General features: G+C 33.6%; 2 protein-coding genes across 5 annotated transcripts; one reads left to right on the top strand and one right to left on the bottom strand.

Annotated features, from left to right (window-relative positions):
- Window positions 1-797: 797 nt before the first annotated feature.
- Window positions 798-12,646, top strand: LOC107863705 (protein HLB1). The gene is made up of 14 exons (XM_016709785.2): window positions 798-1,738; window positions 3,484-3,603; window positions 5,135-5,204; window positions 5,414-5,527; window positions 6,057-6,140; window positions 6,966-7,016; window positions 7,555-7,584; window positions 7,740-7,802; window positions 7,952-8,017; window positions 8,181-8,309; window positions 9,026-9,061; window positions 9,896-10,015; window positions 10,866-11,051; window positions 12,171-12,646. The coding sequence occupies exons 1-14, from the start codon at window positions 1,275-1,277 to the stop codon at window positions 12,279-12,281; spliced, it is 1,644 nt and encodes a 547-aa protein (XP_016565271.2). The 5' UTR covers window positions 798-1,274; the 3' UTR covers window positions 12,282-12,646.
- Window positions 12,647-12,858: 212 nt separating this feature from the next.
- LOC107863687 (metal-nicotianamine transporter YSL1) lies at window positions 12,859-16,195 on the bottom strand. 4 transcript variants are annotated; one of them, XM_016709749.2, is made up of 8 exons: window positions 15,865-16,195; window positions 15,343-15,721; window positions 15,087-15,259; window positions 14,908-15,002; window positions 14,690-14,824; window positions 14,253-14,442; window positions 14,052-14,166; window positions 12,859-13,973 (listed from the first exon to the last, which is right to left on the bottom strand). In XM_016709749.2, exons 2-8 carry the CDS (start codon window positions 15,710-15,712, stop codon window positions 13,036-13,038), a joined length of 2,016 nt encoding a protein of 671 aa, XP_016565235.2. In that variant the 5' UTR covers window positions 15,713-15,721; window positions 15,865-16,195; the 3' UTR covers window positions 12,859-13,035. The 4 variants fall into 4 exon arrangements, with proteins under 4 accessions (XP_016565235.2, XP_016565251.2, XP_016565243.2 ...); XM_016709765.2 differs by having other exon boundaries at window positions 15,906-16,182; XM_016709757.2 differs by having other exon boundaries at window positions 15,834-16,166.
- Between the last annotated feature and the right edge of the window lie 6,739 nt (window positions 16,196-22,934).

The raw sequence follows: 22,934 nt of genomic DNA on the forward strand, positions 1-22,934 counted from the left end.
ATAGGAATGAATTTATTGATTATCAAAATACCTTTCATCTTATTTAACTTTATATATATATATATATATATATATATATTTCTTTTTAAGCTTTAAATATTCATTCTTAATTTTTATTTTTTTTAGAGAAATTAAAATATATAAATAAACATAATTTATATATTTTACAATCATTTTGAACGGTAAACTGTTCAAAATTTATTTATTTATGAATATATTATACGTTAATTAAATATAATTTATGTGTGTGTGAGAATATATTACGTTATATATAATTAAATTATATATAATTAAACATAATTTAACATAATATATTATAATTAAATATATTAATACAATATATATATATATAATTAAACATAATTAACGTATATATATTCATAATATTATATGTTATATATTACGTAATATATTATATTCATAATTAATGAATATATTATATGTTAATTAAACATAATTTATTATTTATGAATATATATAATTAATCTCTCTCTATATATATATTACAAGCAAACGTATAATATAATTATATATAACAATCCCAAGAGGGTATTTTTATCCTTGCATAATTTTATACCAAGGAAAAATAATTTCGGGATTGTTATCCCACCATTTGGGTGAATAACTTATCCCGGGACTAATTATTAGTCCCGAGATAAGTTATCCCAAATATTTACAATCAAACGACGGATAAAAAGTTTTATCCCGGGATTATTTACAAACCAAACGGCCCCTTAGTTGTTACACAAATTAAAAATAAAATTATAAAAAGGATAGATTATTTAAAAGGTTTTAGAAAAGTCTTTACTTGGTTCAAATGTTTTGTAATTGGTTGTTTTCTTCTGTTTGAGATTTCAGGGTTATTAATACCCCTCCTAAAAAAGTGATTACATCCTAAATTGTTCTTAAGATGTAATTATTTGGTTTATCTATGGTGATATAATTACTGTTTATTAGCCAAATCAAAAATTCAAAAGCCAGAAGAAGACACAATTGACATTTATCAAAAGTTATGGGTGAAAACGATTTTTTGTTATTATACATAAAACTTCATTTTGCGAGTTACCCCATAATATCATTTCCCTCCCTCAAGTTCTATAAATTATATTTAAACCTCAAAAAGCGAAAGCTTCTAGTATTGCTTTTTTGCCCAACCATTGTCTGCTTTATGCTTTACTAGTCCCTACAATTTGCATCAAAACCAATTTAGCTCGGAGATTCAACATTCAAATACATTTTCACCATTGCTAAACTCTTCTCTGTGCTTCATCACCATGTCCTCCACCGCCGACCAAACGGAATTTCAAAAAGAACCAGAAGCTCCGGCCACCGTGACTGATCCCGGAGACACCGTGATCCTGCCGGAGGAAGCACCATCAGCCGGTGCCGGAGATCCGAAGCTCCCTGGAGATGCAGAGGTCCCCAAATCCGACGAGAAATTGACGAAATCGGACGAGGCGAGTGATTCAGATCCCAAGGCAAATGTAGAATTGAACAATGCAGAGGCCACAGAAGAATTGATCCGACCGAACGAGGTGAGTGGTTCAGATCCCAAGGTGGATGAGCCAAAGGATGATATTGTTGAATCTAATGCAACGGAGAGTAACTCGAAGCAGCTAAAAAAGGATGAAGAAGGTAGCAGAACGTTTACAATGAGGGAGTTATTGGATGAATTGAAGAATGGTGATGCCAATGAAGACAGTGAAGCCCAAAGACGAGAAGGCGATACGCCTCACAGGTTTTGTTCACTCGCTTCTCTATAACATGCAATGCGTCTTTCAATTTCAGAGCTGAATACTTCATTAATATGATAGACTGAATCAGATGCTTCTGTATTAAAAGTGCATTCTTTAATGTATAATGTACTCATCCAAGTTAACTATAGCTCACAGCTGACTCGAAAACAATGAAGCTCATGCTATTACTCATCCTTATTGATGATTGATGAAATGATCACGAATAAGATAAATAAAAGTACTACGTAATAGTTCATTGAAGAAGATAATGTCTTGGTCGACAGTAAAAGTGCATTCTTGATTGTCAAATATACTCGTCCAAGTTAATTTCCCTAGATCCTAACAACAAAGTTCAGGTGGTTGGATCAAATGATCATGAACCAAAATATATGAAACACACACAAAATATGACACACCTCGCAGGTTTTTGTTCAATGGCTTCTCCATAAAATGCAATGCACTTTTCAATTACAGAACTGAAAATGTCATTAATATGCTTGATTGAATATATATTGTACGTATCCAAGTTAACTATAGCTAACTGCGGACATTAAAAACAGTGAAGTTCATGTGATTGGATGATATGATCATGAACGAAGATAAGTAAATGATAAAGAAAAGTTTACTACAAAACTAGTTAAATTGAAGAAGTTGATCGCTTGGTCGACACAAAGGTGCATTCGTGATTGTAAAATATACTTGTCCAAGTTAATTGTCGTTGGTGCTAATGCAACAAAGTTCAGATGGTTGGTGATATGATCATGAATGAAGATAAATAAAAGGCCAAGAAAATTTTTCTACAAAACTAGTTAATTGAAAGAAGTTGATGTCTTGGTCGACCATAAAATTGTATTCTTGTTTGGATGCTAACACAACAAAGTTCAGATGGCTGGATGAAATGATATGAACGAAAATATATGAAGCACAAACAGAATTTAATTCCCCAAAAAAAGAACACGATTGAAGAAGATTATAGTATAACAGACACAAAAGGCAAGAAAGCACATTCGCTTGGAGAAAATAACCATGAGTAAAAGAAAACAAAGAACTAGAAAAATTTGACAAGAAAATATACAAGATCGAAGGAGATGATGGCTGGTTTACAGTTATGACCATGCCAGCATCTGAAGGTACCACGCTCTGCTGCCTTCTTGTCTTGACCACAGATATTGTCCTGCCCGATTTTTCGAAGAAAGTACATATAATGAAACACAAAAATAATGTCTAAGACAAAAAAAATTAATTTAAAGTATTTCGAGTGCCTGGATGGCATAGTCATGGTTTAAAAGCTGAAAGTTTGCTCTTTTGTAGCTCATGCTTCAAATTAGTTGAGGCTTCTGTTTTGATCCTCGAGAATAGGTTCAGATGTCATTTTTTGATAATAAGAGCTATACTTAACTCATGATGATTTAGCATCAATTTAATCCCGAATTTGAATCTGATCAGAGATAGAAGGATTATTAGTTTCATCTGTATGTTAAAGTAGTAACTCCCTATAGCTAAGTTTCTCCAGAGATGTAACATTTGAAGGCATTTTTATTGCTTTAACAATGCAATCAATTTATTTACTCTATCAGCTTTTGAACAATCTCTGCTGTTAATTTTGAATCACTTCTACAACCACAAACACTTCGGCTTGACCTCAATACCTCAAGACATCTACCTTTTTTCAGTCTTGTGTTGTTTTCTGAACATTAAGAAGCCTATAACTTACATTTTCCTGTAACTTTTGAATTTGACTCTCCAGTCAACGTAGCAGTCAGCACCACACAGACAGTAATGCTGCCTTGGAGTTGATTAACAGCGTCACAGGTGCTGACGAGGAGGGCCGATCTCGCCAACGGATTCTAACATATGCTGCCCGGAGGTATATCTGATCTTTAGCAAAACCATTTAGCTCTGGTGTCACAAATCTTAATTGGGCTTAGACTGTGTGATTCCAAATTCCACTTTCATGACAAGTTTTATGGTTTGTAAATCTAGAGGCTTCCAAACAATTCACTTTCTACAAGGAGTCAGTTCTTTTTTGGTTATTTATTTGATAGATAATGATTTTATTGAGATTTCTCCAGTACTAAGTGGGTGCTGAGAGTGTACATTGGAAAAGGCAAAACTCAGTTCCTCTTCAAATCCTGTAATGAAAGTAGAAGTCTTACATAGTATCAATTTCATTTTCATTAACCCTGTTAAGCGAAAAAGCTTGACTCAAAAGCAATTGTATCTATCTGATCACACTTTCCTTGTATCTATCGGAAACAGCCTTGCTACCTCTCCGGAGGTAGTGGTATGGACTGCGTACATCTTACCGTCCCCAAACCCCACTGTGTGGGAATACACTGGGTTTGTTGTTTTTGTTGTACACTTTCCTTGTTTACTTCAGGCTATTAATGATTTCTTTTACTGTAAATCATTCACCATACAATTTCAATATGGTATTCAAATTTCGAACTTTACCCAATTCCTCCTCTGGTCCAACAATTTACAATGAATGTATCTTCATATTACTGTTCAGTCAAAAAAACATCTGTTATAGATGATTAGATGTATAATCCCCTTCTCTATAGGTTGTGCTGGGTCAGTCAAGCCCCGTTAGCCACCAACCAAGTTAAACATGTCACTTTATGGGGAGTTCCGCTTTCAAAATTTTTCTCCATGGGCAATTGGAATGTGAGATATTTACCCCTATAAAGTACTCCATCCATCTCAATTTAAGTGTCTAAGTTTGACTGGGCATGGAGTTAAAAGAAAATAAAGAGAAACTTTTGATTCTCGTGGTCTTAAATTAAAGATGTGTGTAGTCCTTTAAATCTTGTGGTCTTAAACATGCCATGTAGGATACCGCAGTTATCAAAAAAAACTTGCCATGTAGGATGTGGAGTTGGAAAAACTTACTAAATGTAGAATGCGTCACTTTTTTGGGACAAACCAAAAAGGAAAATAAGACACTAAAATTGGGACAGAGGGAGTAGTTCGTAACTGGATTTGATAGAGTATTCACTGTGTGCTCTGTGTAAGATCGTTCATCTAAAAACATGAGAATCAATTGAATACTTTGAAATGATTCTCTAGGACCACGAATGAACTGCTATCTTATGGATGAAGAAGAAGAAGAAGAAAACTTGACGTATGAAACAACAGTTTCAATCTCTGTTCCATGTCATGTTGAGAATATATTTCTCATTTCTGTCAATATGGGATTTCTTGGTGACTTTGTTTATTTTCTCATTTTGGTCTGGTTGGTGCATTCCCCACTTCTGGGATTACACTGGGTAATGGGTATGTTGTTGTCATTCTGTTGCACCATTCTTGTGGATCTGTATTCTGAACTGCATAGAAATCTTTCGCATATTAAGCTTTGATATTTCGTGAATGCCTATCTGAGTTCTGATTTTATGCAGGTATGCTACTGCACTAGAGAGAAATCAAGAAGATTATGATGCCCTTTATAATTGGGCACTGGTTCTTCAGGTAATTTGGTTTCTCCGTTTTCTGGACTGATTGTTCTGCAATTTTCTTTCGTCATCCTATGCAAGTTCTTTCTAGGAACGGTCTATAGAAAAGGAAAAAAGAATGCGAGAAAGAGAAATTCCATTATCTATGCATCAAAGGATCTGAATCTTCCTTTTCATAGAAATTGTTCATGGTTTGATAATCCCTAATTTTGACTTTTCATGCAGGAAAGTGCGGATAATGTTAACCCAGATTCCACTTCACCTTCAAAAGATTCTTTGCTTGAAGAGGCATGCAAAAAGTATGAGGAGGCAACCCGTCTTTGTCCTACGCTGAATGATGTATGTATTCAAAACCTTTTAATAGTCTCTTGATTCTTTTTACAATTCATCTATTTAAGATTTAAATTTGTTTAAGTGTAACTGGTCTAAGGCTACCTTGTGATATTGGATTGAGTACTATTTACCTGAAGATCAAAGTACTTTATATGAAAGTTATTATTTATTGGCCTATGTTATGATCTCTCACTATTGTCATATGTGTTAGCTTTCTATCTGATGATCTTCATTTTGATATAACCTTGTCATAATTCTCCAGCAGCAAACCCCCAACCTTGTACCAAATTGCAAAGTTAATACTGTATTGTCCACTTCCATTGAAGTGAATCCATTGGCATCGAGTTATAGGAGCAATTGGTATTGCTGGTAGAAGTTCCCATTCTTAATATTTGCATACACCCACCCACATATATATAATATCAATATATAGTCAAAGCATTACAACACAGTACAGAAGATTGGTAAAGATTCCTTCAGCTTCTGAACAAGGGCCTGTCTTGTTTTATCCATGTCTTGTTCCTATTTGTCTCAGGCTTACTACAATTGGGCCATTGCAATATCTGATCGAGCCAAAATCAGGGGTCGTACAAAAGAAGCTGAAGAACTTTGGAAGCAGGTAATGTTAACTCTATTATGTTATTGGTTCTCATTGCCTCATGGTTGAAAAGAGTGTTCTCTTTGAGAGATATCTTTCCTCATATATGTTTCTATATTCTGTCAATAGATGTATAACCTTTGCAAGAACCATGAGTGAACTGTGAAGATATGTTAAGTTATTCTGATTTTTTGTCACACCGGAACAGCCACTTTGGTATCATTTGCCTTATTATTTCTTTGTTACCTATTTGAGGGACTGTTTGGTAGCAAGAAATTGTCCCTGTTCTAGATACACATTACATGCATGCACACAAACACAAAAATAAAGAAGTGTGTCTTTGCTTTATTTGTTCCCTATTCTTCTCAACACCCAATCCTCTCTACCTTTATCCCCCATCCTCAATACTACCGCTCCCACCTCCTCCCAACCCCAACCTATTTCCTTCCCATATACTTTTTCCACTTCATCTGTTGCTATCGTCCCTTCTATCATCTAAACACCGTTCACACCATTCCTTTCCCCCACCTCTGCACTACCTTTCCACGACTCACTAGCATGTTCGTCCTTTTCTTCTTTCCAACTCTGTTCACAAACTGCTTTTAATCCTGCCAAGGTTCTTCTATTTGGTTGTAAAAAATTCATGTAATTAGAGAAGAGGTATTATTTTGATATTTCTAGAAACAGAATACAAACACATGTTTGTGTTTCGGATTGGCAACTTATGATTTATGTTATCTCTTCTTTCTCCTTCAGCTCATAAGCTTCTATGTATAATTGGTTTCATCAATAACAATAAAAGTCGTCCTTATTCAAAAAACTTTTCTTATTCTTTTAAATTTTCAGGCAACAAAGAACTATGAAAAGGCTGTCCAGCTCAATTGGAACAGTCCGCAGGTAAATTCTAATCTAGTTTAACTAACTGTAATAGGGCTACTTGTCCCTTTTTCCCCTTTCCAGCCCATAGTTTTTTCGAATGCTATTTTTATGAAGGCTGTATTGTCACAAATAACAACTAATATATCCTTTTGATTTTCCTATTTGTTAGTATAGAGGCCTTGTTATTTCTTTGGGTATGCCAATTACCAGTATATATAACTCTTTCTAAAGCATGCATTTGTACTATATTTTGTATGATCAACATACCAGCTTATTAATCTCGTTTTGTTAATTTTGGGGGTCGTGTAATTGATCTGCTTTGTTAGTGGAGTTATTAAATGTTTTTTACGTTGAACATTTTCTATATGTTATGCTTGTGAATTTCTGATTAAGCAGACATTGGCCTTCATTTTATGTAATTTTCTGCTTTTCTTGTGCCTGTATAAAAGGTTTGCTGCTTTTCTCTTGAGATGCATTATTTAACCTTCTATGATCTACTATGATCTCTTTCCCTTAAAGAGTTTTTCCTACTCTAACTCCTTGACTGTCATTCCAGGCATTGAACAACTGGGGACTTGCCCTGCAGGTATCTTTACTTCAAAAAACCTATTCTGGGCAAGCTTTTCCAGACTTTAAAATATTGACTTTGGTTTAGTTTATGCCATTATAGTTCCTGATTTTGCTGTAAATTTCAGTTTGCCAAATTGAAATCTGACCTTATGCTTTTCGAAATACATCCAGGAACTCAGTGCAATTGTTCCTGCAAGAGAAAAGCTAACAATTGTCAAAACAGCAATTAGTAAGGTACTGGTGTTATTGACACAGAGCCTAAATATGAAGAATAAGCTGCAAAATCATTTAGGTCCAGTAGTTCGGGAGAATCCTAAAAGACATTGTTTATCTAATTTTTGTTTATGCTCACACGCCATTCATCAATTTTTATGAACTTGCAGTTTCGTGCAGCAATCCAACTGCAATTTGATTTCCATAGGGCAATCTACAACCTTGGAACTGTTCTGGTGGGTTTATCATATTTGCTCCTTCTGGCTTCTGTACTTGGGGAGTGATGGTCATTTACAGCAACGTCCTCCTTTTTCAAGTGAAAACTGGAAAAAACTTAAACAATGTGAAAGGATAAAGTGGAAGTGATGATAACCTTCTTTTTGCACCGTTCTTTTACAGTATGGGTTAGCGGAGGACATGTCAAGAACAGGGGGAGCTGTTAATGCTAAAGACATTTCTCCTAATGAGTTGTACAGCCAGTCTGCGATTTACATTGCTGCTGCACATGCACTTAAACCGAATTACTCGGTATGTCATTTATATTTGAAATATATGATTCCATTTTATCTCCCTTATATTCTGTTTGTATAAAAATTGGTCCAGCTGCAGTGGACACATTGAGTAAAGTTAGAAAAGCATTGTCTTTAATCCATGCCTAACCCCCCAGACCCCACTTGTGGGGTTACACTGGGTATGTTGTTGTTGTTGCCTTCCTTCCCTTCCAATTTCTTCGAACTAATCTACCACTGACATGGTAACTGTTGGTGCTGATGTCGTTATCCATATTAACTCTATACTCTGGTTTGGCTTGCCGTATCAAAAGAGATTATTAACTCCATACCGTGGTGATATACATTGCAAGGGAAGGGAATTCGAGATTTTTTTTCCTCTTCAAAAAAACAATTCTGCTAGCTAGCTCGTGAAGGATCTCTGATGTCTATTTTATTATTTCTTATTCCTGATTTTCTATTATGTTTTCCATCCCGTTGTTTACTGCTCTCTACTTTGAGCCGGGGGTCTATCGGAAACAACCTCTCTACTTCCTCGGAGGTAGCGGTATGGACTGCGTACATCTTACCCTCCCCAGACTCCACTCTTGTGGGAATACACTGGGTATGTTGTTGTTGTTGCTAGTTAGTGAAGGAAAGTTGTGATCAGAAAGCCAGTGGCTATTCCTTTCTTTTAACTTGTTGTGCAGTTCCCCCCTTCTCTGTTGTCCTCATTTCAGCCTGCTTGTTATGCAGGTTTATACAAGTGCCTTGAAGCTTGTGCGATCTATGGTATGTATTTTGCTTGGATCTTGTAGTTTCTATTGAATCGTCCCCTGCTTATTTTGTTGTATTACACATGATGAAACTTTGGAGTAAATCTGAAATTATTTGCAGCTAAAGAGAAGTGAACCCTAACAGGAGATAAACTTATTTGTTGATAGATCGGAAATCTTATAAGAATCAAAATGAGTTACATGCATATTTTTAATAATACAAATGAGGGGTGAAGGTTTCCATTCGAAAAAAGTGGACAGCATTTTGGCATAGCATGAAATAACAATTTTACATTATGATGATCAAAACTCAAAATGGTAGAGAGCTTTTATATGAAACATCAAATACTCCTTTTATTTATTAATATATTCAAGGGAGCTATATAGTATGACAAAAGCAAAAGGAGAAGGGTCAATGAGAAGTTGCCCCCCCCCCCCCCCCCCCCCCCCTCCTTCTCTCTCTCGTCCAGTCGGTTGGTTAGTGAGAAGATAGAAAATAGAGTACAAGCTTTTATTTGGCAACTCTCTCTCTCTCGTCCGGTCGGTGAGAGAGAAAATAGAAAATAGAGAACAAGCTTTTATTTGGCAACTACATAGGATAATTTTGTAATTCTAATTTTAATCGTTACTAAGTTGGATCCCTTCCCTTTCTAAAAAAATAATTCTTGCTTTGCCGTCAAATATCATTTTGCAGTAGTCCTGTGAAACAAGTGCTCTTAGTATGTATTATTTTGATTATTGAGATAAGCATGTGGTGAAACTTTTTCTTCTTTGGGCATATTTGGTCTTACTGGGCATGCAAGTTTGTTAAATCATGCAATCAAGTTCTAAAAGCACTTATCTGTTTCAGCTACCTCTACCCTACCTAAAGGTCGGATATCTCACTTCACCACCTGCTGGCAATCCACTCGCACCACACAGTGACTGGAAGCGTTCTCAGTTTGTTTTGAATCACGAAGGTCTTCAACAGGTGAAATAAGTCAATGACTTAGTTATCTGTAAATACACAATATTTTTATGGACACGGGCTCGGCGGAGAGTTTAACAGTCTAGCTTCACATGGAAACATGTCTTGCATTCAAAATTTCATGCAATGAGTTTTCACACCACAATTATAATGACATAACTAAATTAAATTGTTTTCAACTATGGAAAAGTATCACCAGATCATGTGGTTGGACCTTACCATTGCTTATAATTATTTGCATGATCCTTTTGAACTTCCAGCCTTGCATATCAATTATGTAAAACTTACCATGTCACAGGTTTTTGACTATTTTGCATTTGCTATATTCTTCTTGTCATCAAGTTCTAGTTGCCCACATGAGCTTAAGAATGCTCTATATCCCTAAAGGTCAACCTTAAATCCATTCGATGCGCACAGAGTGATATGTCTTTTAGATCGATCAAGTAGATGACAGGATATTTTTGCCTTTTAGAAGTGATTACTGATCAGTGTGTGACCATTACATCTAAAAGCTTAAGTTGTTAGAAAGGACGCATTTTCATATTCTTAGTTATGACTTCCACACATTCCTTCACATGCAAACTTGTTTTTGTTTCATGGCCAAGCACATGCAAATTCTTTTGATAATTGGTGCCCGTGAGGCTCGAAGATAGGAGATCAACCTGCTCTTATACCATGTTGAAGTGGTGTGACCATCTCATCTAAAAAGTTTAACCTATTAGAAAGAGCACACTTTGATATTCTTAATTATGTCTTCAACATGATGGATCGGAATGCTCTCAAATGTTTAATTTGATACATAATTGTAGTTTCCGTATTAGTAACTAACTAATTCTTTTTCCTGCTTGGACAGATCAGTAAAGTCGATCAAAGACACATGTCAAGAGGCCTTTCATCAAATTCACCAGCTATGAGTCCTAGTAGAGAAGCAATTAAAGTTGATGTGCCAGATATCATCTCCGTATCAGCATGTGCAGATCTTACATTACCACCTGGTGCAGGCCTCCGTATTGATACGATTCATGGGCCAGTTTACATGGTAATTCTCATGCTTTCTCAACTTAAATTTTTCACTTAGATGTCTGCTGGGGCTACTTCTGATAGTATTTGAGCTCATGGATGGAATGTGCCCAAGAGAACAGTAGTAGTTTGATTGCTATATTCTCTAACTTGATGATAATCAGTGTCAGATCCAGTCCTATACAAACCTATAAATTGGAGACGGCAATACGTATGTTGCTTAATTATTTGAGGCTGTCATATTCTCTGACAACATGAGCCAATGAAAAAAATAAGTCATTTATGGATTATTTTAAAAGGAGTGTGACTAGTTGTAATTCATCCATAAAAACTAATGCTTCCTATGTAGCGTGTTTTGATTGCTTCCTTTAGCAGATGATTTGAGATCTTAAAGTTATTGCCTCCTTTGCAAAATGGGCCCATGCTTGCATAGTGCCTTTTGCCTATGTGCTTGGAATTTTATGGAATATTATTGACATCAAGCTTGGACCTATCCATTACTGTTCTTGACCTGTTTGCTGTGGTGACCCACTCACCTTTCTTCATTTGTGATGGGAAATTTGGTTTATCTTTTAGACACAAGTTGACTTTTATGAGCTATATCGTCCACTTTGATTGTGCTAAATCTACTTTTCATTCTCTGTGGTCATAGTGAGAAACCTTCCATGATTGTAATTCCCCGCTTCCCTCTCTTACTCTCATGCCACAAAAAGGCCTACTTCGGTAACATCTGAAAACTGCATTTGGGTTGTCTTCAGATATTAAGGTTCGTACGAAAATGTTGTGGTAATTTCGCCAACTTTAAGCTACCTTACAAATGGCGCTATCTATATTTGTTCTGTTCAGAAAACATAAAAGACTTTCCCAAAGGTGAACGTGAACATTATGTGCAGCTCATCTTTCTTCTTATTCGTGAAACATGACTCGTTAGTTTTATGTTCTCCATGAGTTTCCCCCTTGTAGGTGAAGGGGTGAGGGGGGAAACGAAGTTTTAGATGTTAAATATGTTCATTTTAAGATTACTCTTTTGATTGGAACACCTCCTAAATTGTGCATTCTTCAGTTTTGGACGTTTAGCATTTTACATTCCCTGAAAATTTTCCTTTTGCATAATCAGTTATATTCTTTTACTTCTCAGATCGCTGATTCATGGGAATCTTTGGACTGGTGGCTTGATGCAATTCGTTTGGTTTACACGATAGGTGCAAGGGGCAAGAGTGATGTTTTGGCAGGCATCATTACTTCATAAGTTTTCTGCCTGTAACTATATGATCAACGTCAAAGGTGTGGGATTCCTGCTCGAGAAAAGCCTGATTTATTAGCCTCTGGAGTCTGTTGCTAATGTACACTTGTATATTATTTGATTTTTCATATGAAACGAGGTTCATTGAAGTTCCTCTTTTAAGCGGATGTACGTCACAGGACTACACATTTTTGAGCTTGTGCTGATGTTTCATAGATGTGGATTAAGGAAGATATTTTGTTAAATTAAACTCTTAGAGGGTTCATATTGTATGACTAACGGGTACCATCCTCTATCGAGTTGATTTGCTTATTAAATTGAAAGAGGTAATGCTGCATAGCTATTTAGTTGTGCATTTGGTAAGGATTTAAGATATATTCACAGATATTGTAAACAAGATTGATTGATCATAGCAAGTTAATTGCCATTTCTCAGGTTATTCCTGTTGTTTTAATATCGACACCGTATAGCAACTGATACTTTAATCTACACTCGATGTTTACTCTAAACTAATGAATGCAGGACACACGTAAACCTACAGAAAAGTGGTAGTAATACTTGCCACAGGATACAGCTGGAGAAATTTATTGTAAATGAATGCCACCCATTCTCATTGTAAATTTCATCTGTGAAGTACAACTTTATCAATTCTTAGACTAAGAAGACAGAAAAAACGAAATGAAACGAGCTGTTGGTGACTTCAAAATTCTCTTCTGTAAATCAGTACATTAGTTATGGATCAGTTGGACTATCAAATACTTCAAGAAGCCACGAATTTCATGCAAATTGGAGGGGTTACTCTGGCCAAAGCAAGTATAGATGAAGGGAGAATCCATAGACCTTCACCACAGATCAAACCAGAAGCAACTGCTGGAACCATCACCTTAGCTTTCTTAGAGTTCAGTTTATGCCACACAAACACAACCAAACTCCCTACACACATATCTATACCAAAATATCCACCAATTAGGAAAGGCACCGCCATCGCCATAGGCAATGGCATCCACTTCCCTATCTTCTCTGGAGAAAGATCTTTCACCAAATTTATCCCGACAGCAAATGCAAAGAATCCGTAACACAGCTGCAAGCAATGTTGAGGCAAAGCGGATACTCCTTGAACGCTGAGAATCGCCATGTTTCGATAGATCAATGCATAAGGTGCCTTGAATTCACCATTTGGGTTGCCAATATCAAAGGCATTGTAGAACAAAAAGAAGCTTAGTGGACCTATCACACAACCTAAGGCTGTCCCAATAGCCTGGCTAAGAAACATAGTTTTTGGAGATGTCAAAGTTAAGTGCCCTGTCTTAAAATCTTGCATCAAAATGCAAGAAATGTTAACCACTGACTTTATCAAACCACAACCAGCTAAACCAGCAATGACACCATGTTCTTTACCAGCTAATGCAGCCATCATGAATAATCCCACTTTCCCATAGTTATATGCCATGTTTATGTCAGTCAAACCCGAGCCATACGCGTTACAGAAAGCTAAAGATGGAGCAAAAAGATAGGCTATGATCACCCAATACCATTTGATCTCATGGAAAATCAATGGAATCATAATCACAGCAATAGTCCCCAAGGCTAAATACCCTACACCTCCTATCCACATTGGAATTCTTTCTCTAACAAAGGCTTCATCACATTTCACATCATCTGATTTCTTGTCCGGCCTCACCTCTTCTGCTGATATATCTAGCAATCGAAGTATTCAACATACTTAATCATCATAGACTAATCATAAGTAAGCTGAATATATATGACAAAGTTTACCTGGACTAAGATTTTTGCGTTTGAACCTGTCGTGAACACTGGACAGTGTGAAATACAATATCTTGGCAAAATTGTAAAGCCCGTCGCCAAGGAGGAGCGCGATGGAGATGAAGACCTATATGTCAAGAAACATAGTACTAGAATGAAAAATCTGTATTACAATTTGGAGAAAGAGAGAAAGGAAATTGATTATTAACTAACCTTGTAACCATTAAGGCTTTTCATACTGGATTCTGGTATATCAGCAGGGAACCATTCGCCTTTAAGTTTTGCAATGAGAGGCCACATTACACCCCATGAAAGAATTGCACCAAGAAGCAATGATATGTTCACTATATGTGGACATATCATTCCAGTTCCCACATAAGTCAAGCTAAAATCAAAGAAAAATCTACACAGAAAGAGAAATTACTATGTTAAGCCATCATGATTAGGTCAGAAAAAGGCAGAATACATCGACAACCTCTTAAACTTGCCAATAAATCTTATTTAGACACTCGAAGTACAATATGTTCCGACTGATCCCATGATAAAGTGTTCCTGCCAGCAGACACTTCCGGCTTGCATCTATGTAAACAAGTTAGACACGCGGTTGTCGATGTATTCAACCGAGAAATAAAAAAAGGAAAAAGACATACGTTTGTTTCCAAGCTTTTAATCCAAAAGTAGGGAACTGTTGAAATCCACAATCCTGTTTGCCAGTATAAAACCACTGAAAGAAAGCCCATGAAAAACTATAGCTAAAGAACTTGAGAAAACCTTTCACTTGCTTTCTGCAAAAAATCAAAAACTTCCATTATGCATTTTTAGAATTGTTAAAAAAAAAAAAAAAAAAAACTTTTTAAAGTGAATTTACCTAGCTCTCTTATCATTCTTCCCATGAAATCCATTAATAAGAACAGCAGTTGCCATTCCAGTTGGAAAAGTCAACTTGTAATCCACTATCAAGACCTGTGTAATCAGAAAACAATATTGACTTCATCAACTAATAATGTAAATTCAAATGATTAAAAACCTTTTAAGAATTTAAAGTACCTTTCTAAGAGGAACTAATACAAAAAGTCCAATAAAACAAACTACAAGAAGATAGCCAGTCATCCATCCAAATTCAAGTTTCTTATAACTATTTGATGTATTTCCAACTGTTCCAACTCCTGCTAGTTCATAAGTTTTCTTGTCCATTCCCAACAAATATGATCCTAGTCCACCTGAAAATTCAAATATATTTCATAATACAACAACAAAAACCTCGCGAAATACACAACTAAAACAACACATAAGCACATTATACCTCCAAGAGCAATGCTGTAACACGCGACAGAACATGTTTGTATCATGGTATTTTCCTGTTTTGTAAAGGGAACAGATACAAACCCGAGCTTTTTAAGGATCTTAGTCCACGCCTGAATGAAAATATAGGCAAGAAGAGCAGCAGATACATTGAGATTCGGATTAATCCCAGTTGTGAGGTTCATTTTCATTTGTATCACACTGTATATGCAACCAATTATCGTACTAGCAATGACTCCTCTTAACGTAATCTGTTTAGTCCATGGTTGAATTCTCATTGCGCTCTCAGACAACTCTTCCTCTCCCTCCTCCTCGCGGTTCTCAGTAGCTAAATCGCGAACTTGCTCTCCCTCCATGTTGTTACTATTCATGACTTCCAACTGATACAATTCAAAAAATGACAGAATATAAGTATAGTTGCAATGTTAGCTTAAATTTGTGGAAGTTAGAGATAAAATGAATACAAGAAAAGGGGAATATGATGAAGTATACAGCTACTAATAATTATTGGGAATATTGTTACCAAAAAAAAGTAGTAGTATATTAAACTGAAAGAATGTACACTTTTTTATAGTGAACAATTCCTAGAGCTACTTCATATATATGGGCTCTATATATCTTCAACTTTACTTGTCGAACTGGTCCCAGAATTTTGAGAATGAGTTCTATCAAAGTACTCAAATCTTAAAATATTAACAAGTTTGTGATTTTCCACTAGGTGGGAATACACTGGGTTTGTTGTTTGTTTGTGATTTTGTACAAAAAATTCACTCATAAAATATTGCCTACATACTGTAAGTTGACTAATCTTATGATGAATATTAACAAGTGTTATTTCTCTTGGTACTAAGAAAGAAATATAACCACCATATGTGGAGAGAATTTATTTAACTAGTTTCTTACTGGCATGCAGAGCTTATCATTGACCCCCACGTGCATTATTGGGATCACGAGCAGATTCAGGATTTGAAGTTCGTCGGTTTGGTAATATAATTTTTAATAAAATTATTTGATTTCAAATTTTAATATTTCGTAGTATATATTTAATGATTTTTTTTAGTGAGTTTGGTCTAACACGTAAGTGATAACCTAGCTCGCACTTGATTAGGATAGAATTCAAATTCTTTTCATAGATATGATCAGTAAAGCTGTGGCGAAGCTAAAGTTTTTATTGTGGGAAATCAAAATATATAAAATATTAATTAACTTTCTTTAGATAAAAATGATTCTACTACTGAATATGACTTGAATCATGTAAAATTATCTTATGATTACAAGCTTAATATGGTAACTTTTCAAAACAGAGTGATATAACATTTATAAGCGATTAATTAATTATAAGTATAATATAAAAATTCTTTATACTAGTTTTTATGTAAAAAATGTGAATCCATAAGGATAATGTACCATAAAGAAAACTAACTTTTGGCATTTTATGTCTCTTTCTTCCTATTTATTTACTATTTATTTTTTAAAAAATTAATCTACAAATAAATTGAATTTGAGTTCTTTATAAATCAATATAACCTTTTAAACATTTTTGGACAAAGACGTGTATTAACCTATAGTTCTCAAAAAGCCTATATATATATATTCGAATATCATGATTGAGATCAAGTTTTTTTTTTCTTCGAATATATAATGAAGGACAGGTCAATTATATATGAATAAAATAAAAGATGAATAAGAGAGGTAGACAGTGGAAAAATTCATTCATCTTTATCTGATTGGCTAAAAGGGTCAAAGAGATTCTTCCTGTTGGTTGCTTGACAAATGACAACTATATATATATCCTTATATATTATATATAGAAATTAAAAATATGTTTGGAATATATTAAAATCACATAAATAATTAAATTTAAATTAGCATTTTAACGTTTTCTCTATCTTGTTTTCAAGAGTAGTTAATAATAGTTGTTTGATTAGTATTATTATTAGGAAAAAAGGGTCAAATTTATCACTCTATTTTGAAAAATTGGCTAAATATATACTTCCTTATATTTTGGGCTCAAATTTATCATCGATGTCATTCTTTGGAGCTAAAATTACCCTCGTTGTTAAAAACTTTTCACATGTACCCTTACTTTAATAGAAAAGCTCAAATCAGCGTTAAATGACCAATTTAAAGAAAAATTAAACACACCATAACCTAACTCGTCCGATTAGGGTGCATGCGTTTTATATTTTTAAAGTGGGACATTCAAAGTTGATTTGAGCTTTTCTATTGAAGGATACACGTGAAAAGTTTCTTAACAATGAGGTAAATTTGACCTTAAAATATGACATCGAGGGTAATTTGGCTCCAAAGTATGATGAAAGATATATTTAACCATTTTTTCGAAATAGATGGATTATTTGCCCTCAAAGTATGTCAACGATGATAAATTTGACTTTAAAATACCACGAATGATATATTTAGTCAATTTTTCAAAATAGAGGAGGTAAATTTGACTCTTTCCACTTATTATTAGTAGTAACTAATTTCTCCATTTGCTTTTAATTGTCACTTTTTGACATGGCATACTCCTTAAGAAAACAATAATTGATATAGTGATTTTATCATATTTTTTCTATTAATGGATGTTTATTAATATAATAAATATATTTAAAGAATAAATAATTAATACTAAAATAAAATATAAAAAATATCTTTTCTCAATTTGTCAAAAATAACGAATAAAGATAAAAATTAAATTAAAACGTCTTCACGTACAATATCTGAAACGTCATATATATAGAGTAGGGAGAACCAAGTTCAGCCTAGCTACCTAGTAGAATCCAAACACTACTGAAAATATAATACTATAATCATACTTCAGGAATATATTTTTTTGAAATATATATACTGGTGAGTGAGACAAATAATTGGGATATAAAAATAATTACTATGTTCTATTTTGACTGATAATTCAAACAAGTGGGCTATAAATATCTATAGCCTATAGGTATGGCCACAAAGTGGACTTTTTGTACTTGACAATTTGATTAATAGATTTAACAAGTGAAATAGTAAGTAGTCTTTCATTTTCAATCAGCGATATTGTATTTGAGTCTCCTAGGTATAGAGTTGCTTTTATTAGAAAATATTTTATTCCTTAATGTGGGATTTTTTGAAGTGAATTCAAATTTAATCGAGTTTTAATATAAGCTGAAACAATATTTGAGTCTCCTAGGTATAGAATTGCTTTTATTAAAAAATATTTTATTCCTTAATGTGGGACTTTTTGAAGTGAATTCAAATTTAATCGAGTTTTAATATAAGCTGAAACAAAAAATACGTAGGAGTTAGTAGGAAACATGTAGCTGAAAATTAGGCAGAAGAAAGAGAGGAAGACGTGGGACTGACACCTAGCTAACTTAATCATCCTCCTTTCTTAACTCTTAATCAATTAATTAGTTGCTTTTTAATTCCAAATTATTTGGGTTTCTGTACTAATCCTCTCTGTCCATCTCGTTCCTTTAACATTCCGATGATCTATTATACTCCCCCCATTATCTCTTACTTGTTCATTATATTAAAGAAAATAATTTTTTCATTTGACTTGTTAACATGAAAAAATTAAAAGAAATATTATTTATTTTCTTCAATTTTACTCTTATATTTTTACGGTGTTTTTCAACTTACAATATTATGCTCAATGATATACGCAGAATTTGAGCAAATGGTATATATCGTCTTTGTTATGGCAAATCAATTTACATAAGTATATGCTAATTTGCAAAGGTAGAGTTAATCCTTTCCATACTTTAACTTTGTTTATTTTTAATCTCGTAATTAACAGTGTCAACTAGCTTCCTATTGCAGTTAAATTAGTATTTAATGGATTGATTGTGCCTACCTCCACTGCTATTAGTGGAGTATTATCATCATCTCCTTATTGAAACTAGTTATTATAAGAATAAAGAATTAAAATTGATCATAAAGATGATGGTACACAATAACCGAGTTGTGGCAGTTAAGATTATTGTATACTTTATTTGAGTCAATGGACGTTTCAGTTATGGGTATGGACATGGTGTCCATATACTATAATCGAGGAAAAATGTAATTACAACTTTCTAATGTTGGCTCGAATTCAGAATTTAAACTTATAATATTCAAAAAATTTGAATTTCCCTTAAATTATAATTGGATTTTTTTTTGGTTTGGCGAAACAAAGGGAAGTTGCACATTAATTATTAGCACCTCAACCAAAAATATTTGTAATTGCTAGCTAATATTACATATATTATATGTACATCTTTTAACTTATTTTTTTTCGGGTGGCTATTTAAATTAATTTATCACACTTTCCTCTAATGTCATCTTGATTTAAAATGGATTATACACTTCGCAAAACTAACGTGGACCATTTGTATCCTTTTTAAAAAATATTTTTATATACAATATTCAACTTTTTCAACAATATGATTTATCTAGATAATTGTGTTTTAGCCGTTATATCAAAGTTCAATCACAGAAAGCACATAATATAACACAACGTTATATAAATTAATTTTTGTAAAAAATTAAAAATTGAGCATTATAATAAAGTATTATTTGTCGACGAAAACTATTATAAAAAGATCTGAATATAGATCCAAAAATTGAAAACAGCCACAAAGACAATCTAACATGCGTGTGTTAGCCATGAGCTAAAGAAAATGAAAGTTGAAAACGCCCCCTGTCGGTTAGCTAGATCCCTCCTATACTAGTCTAGGGTTAAATTTTGCTTTCTATCGATAATTTACTAACTCGATTAATCTAAATTTGAGCGATACAAAATTTGTTACTATAAGGAAATTTTAATATTATATATTCTCGATATTTGATTAATCACAAACATCTAATTAATGACAAAATTTTAGACTTTTATCATTTCTACATATCAGTACGCATTAATTAGCTTCTTCGACTCAGGGGCCGAGCTACACTTGGGGATAGGGGGTTCATATCTAAACCCCCTTCAACGAAAATTTTTACTATATATACATATTAAAATTATTTTTTAAATCTATATAGTAGATATTGAACCCTTCGATTAGTTCATATGTTCGCTTGTAAGCTCTCTTGGTAAATTTTCTTGCTCCGCCACTACTTCGAACGACTTATAGAAGAAACGTAGTATTTGATCGAGCCGTGACAATTTGTTGATTGAATATAATGGGAATTTATAGAACATATCCTTGTGGCGTATAGACAAAATTATTCTCATAATTTCTACACTGACTTGTATGGTTAAAAGAGAATGTGTAGAAGAATAAAGGAAAGAAAATAAAGAAGGGAAAATGTGTGCCTTAGAAATAGAATACAAACAAAAAAAAGAATATGATTGATTGGTTGATTGGGTAAGAGAGGCAAACACACGCCACTTGATGATGGATGCTTCCAAATGTGATGGAGACAATATTTCTCCCTTTTAAGTCAATGGTTTATATCAATTTGTACATATAGATAACATTTTCCCCTACCAATTCCTCACTAGTTCACCTCCCTTGATCATTGTCTTTTCTTATTTATGTTTTTGTTCTCTTGGTGACTCGAACTTACAATATTACGGTTGAAAATGGTCATGAGGGATGTTCGCTATCTGAGCAACACCCTCTTGTCTATTCCTCAAATATACAATAATTGTCATAATTTTTCAGCAATTCACATCCATTTAGCTATATGAATTGTAATGAAAAACCAATTGTTAGAGGTTTAGAGTTACAATCCTTAATAGAAATAAAAGAATCCTGGATAGATTGAGCGTCTCCCTCTTTAATTTGACACAGAAAAAAAGATTTAGTGAGAAAATTTATCTATTATTGGACAAGTGTGCATGTTTAGTAATTAGTATTAGTACTTAGATCCGTGCTTTCCTTTGACGTACATGTTACGATAATTAAATCTTAGAGTCAGTTAGACAGACTTTTAAAACAATATCATCATATATATTTGAAATTTAATGGCTCAATAAATTCAAAACTCGCTCGACTTAGATTCAACAAAGGCGAAAATGCTCCTTTATAAGAGGGACGTCTCCATTCTCAAAAGACGTTTCTTTTGAGAATAGAGACGTCCCTTGAGGAACATTTTCGCATTTGATGAATTTAAGTCGAGTGAATTTGAATGTGTAGAAATCAAAATGGCTCATTTTTTTTTTGACAAACTCAAAGTGAACCTAGCCAAAATCTCTTTTGTTAATTTCTCTTTTTCTTGCCAATAGTGACGGTCCTTTCCTCTTTCATCCAAATCCTCATAAAATATTGTAGTATTGATCCGCTCATTTTCGCAATCAATTTTTTTTTTAATGTATATATACAAAGTAACATTGTGAAATCACTTTATTTTACTTTATTTAGTGTCATATCTTATGAGAATAAATATTATTTAAAGAGATGTCAATCTCATTCCATCCCTCACGAACTTTTAGTGGAAAGCAAGTAATATCCTAATTAAAAATATGGCAAAGCAACTGCAATTCTAAAACGAGTTGGTTATAAAAAAGATAATTAGAAGTTTTATTCAGCAAGAGAACCTTGAATAGCCACCAACCAGCTATTAATTGATGGTACATGATATATAATTGTTTATAATAAAGCTCCAAGAATTAGCTTAATGTTTCCAAAAAGAACAACCGAAGATACAACAATTAAGGAAAAATTTTTCACCAAGAATTTATGAATTTTAATTGCTTTATTTAAATTTTTTAATTAAAAATAGAAAAGACGATGATAATGTGAAAACTTTAGATATGTAATGCTTGTATAAATTGGGAAACAAATTCCCCCACCCCTCCACTTTCCATCAGAAGTGGCATACCAACTTTACATGTGTTCAATTTCTCCATTGACTCAAAAATAATGTGATGTAACCTTATCATACAAATCTTACCTATAATTTATTATGTTCATCGCTAAGCCTTAACATATATCTAAAAATTTAATAGATTTAAAACAACTTAAGTTGACAACCCTCTTGTGATTTTCAATCACTTGGATTTACTATTTTTATCCAAAAGTTTAGCTAAAGTCCAATTCCTGTCCATATTTCCAGCCAAAATATTTTTTTTCACTTTCAGAAACTAACCAAGAAGGTTATAACTAAAATTAAAAGGTATCTATGAGCTAAATTCAAAGATTAAATGATCTACATTAAGAGTCCATAGAAAGATGGTCCAATATACATAAGTGGACCTGGTGTTCCAACACCCACAACTTCAAACAGGTCCAAAATGAAACTGTGCAATTGCCCAACCCAAATGTTTCTAGTATTTTGCAGTGGGCTAATTGGCAAATCTGAAGCAAACCTTCAAAATTGACAAATGAAACCGCAAGAATCAACAGCGCAATCAGAATTTTCACTAATAATAAAGATGCAAAGAAAAAAAAAAAAATTCAACATACGCTATACATACATATAATATAATTTTGAGATAAAAGAGATTTGAATAAACCCCCTTGCACCATTCTAGCTACGCCCATTGTAGGAGGTTTGCATGTTTAAGCTATATGATCCGAAACTTCAACAATCAATTTAAGTTGGTCCGTATTTTTTTTTTTTTGATGAAGAAGATATGCATATATTAAAGCAAAAACACAAGGTTTAGGAGCCTAGTCCGGCTCA

This window comes from Capsicum annuum, chromosome 1 (assembly GCF_002878395.1).
Source record: "Capsicum annuum cultivar UCD-10X-F1 chromosome 1, UCD10Xv1.1, whole genome shotgun sequence".
Classification (NCBI taxonomy): Eukaryota; Viridiplantae; Streptophyta; class Magnoliopsida; order Solanales; family Solanaceae; genus Capsicum; species Capsicum annuum.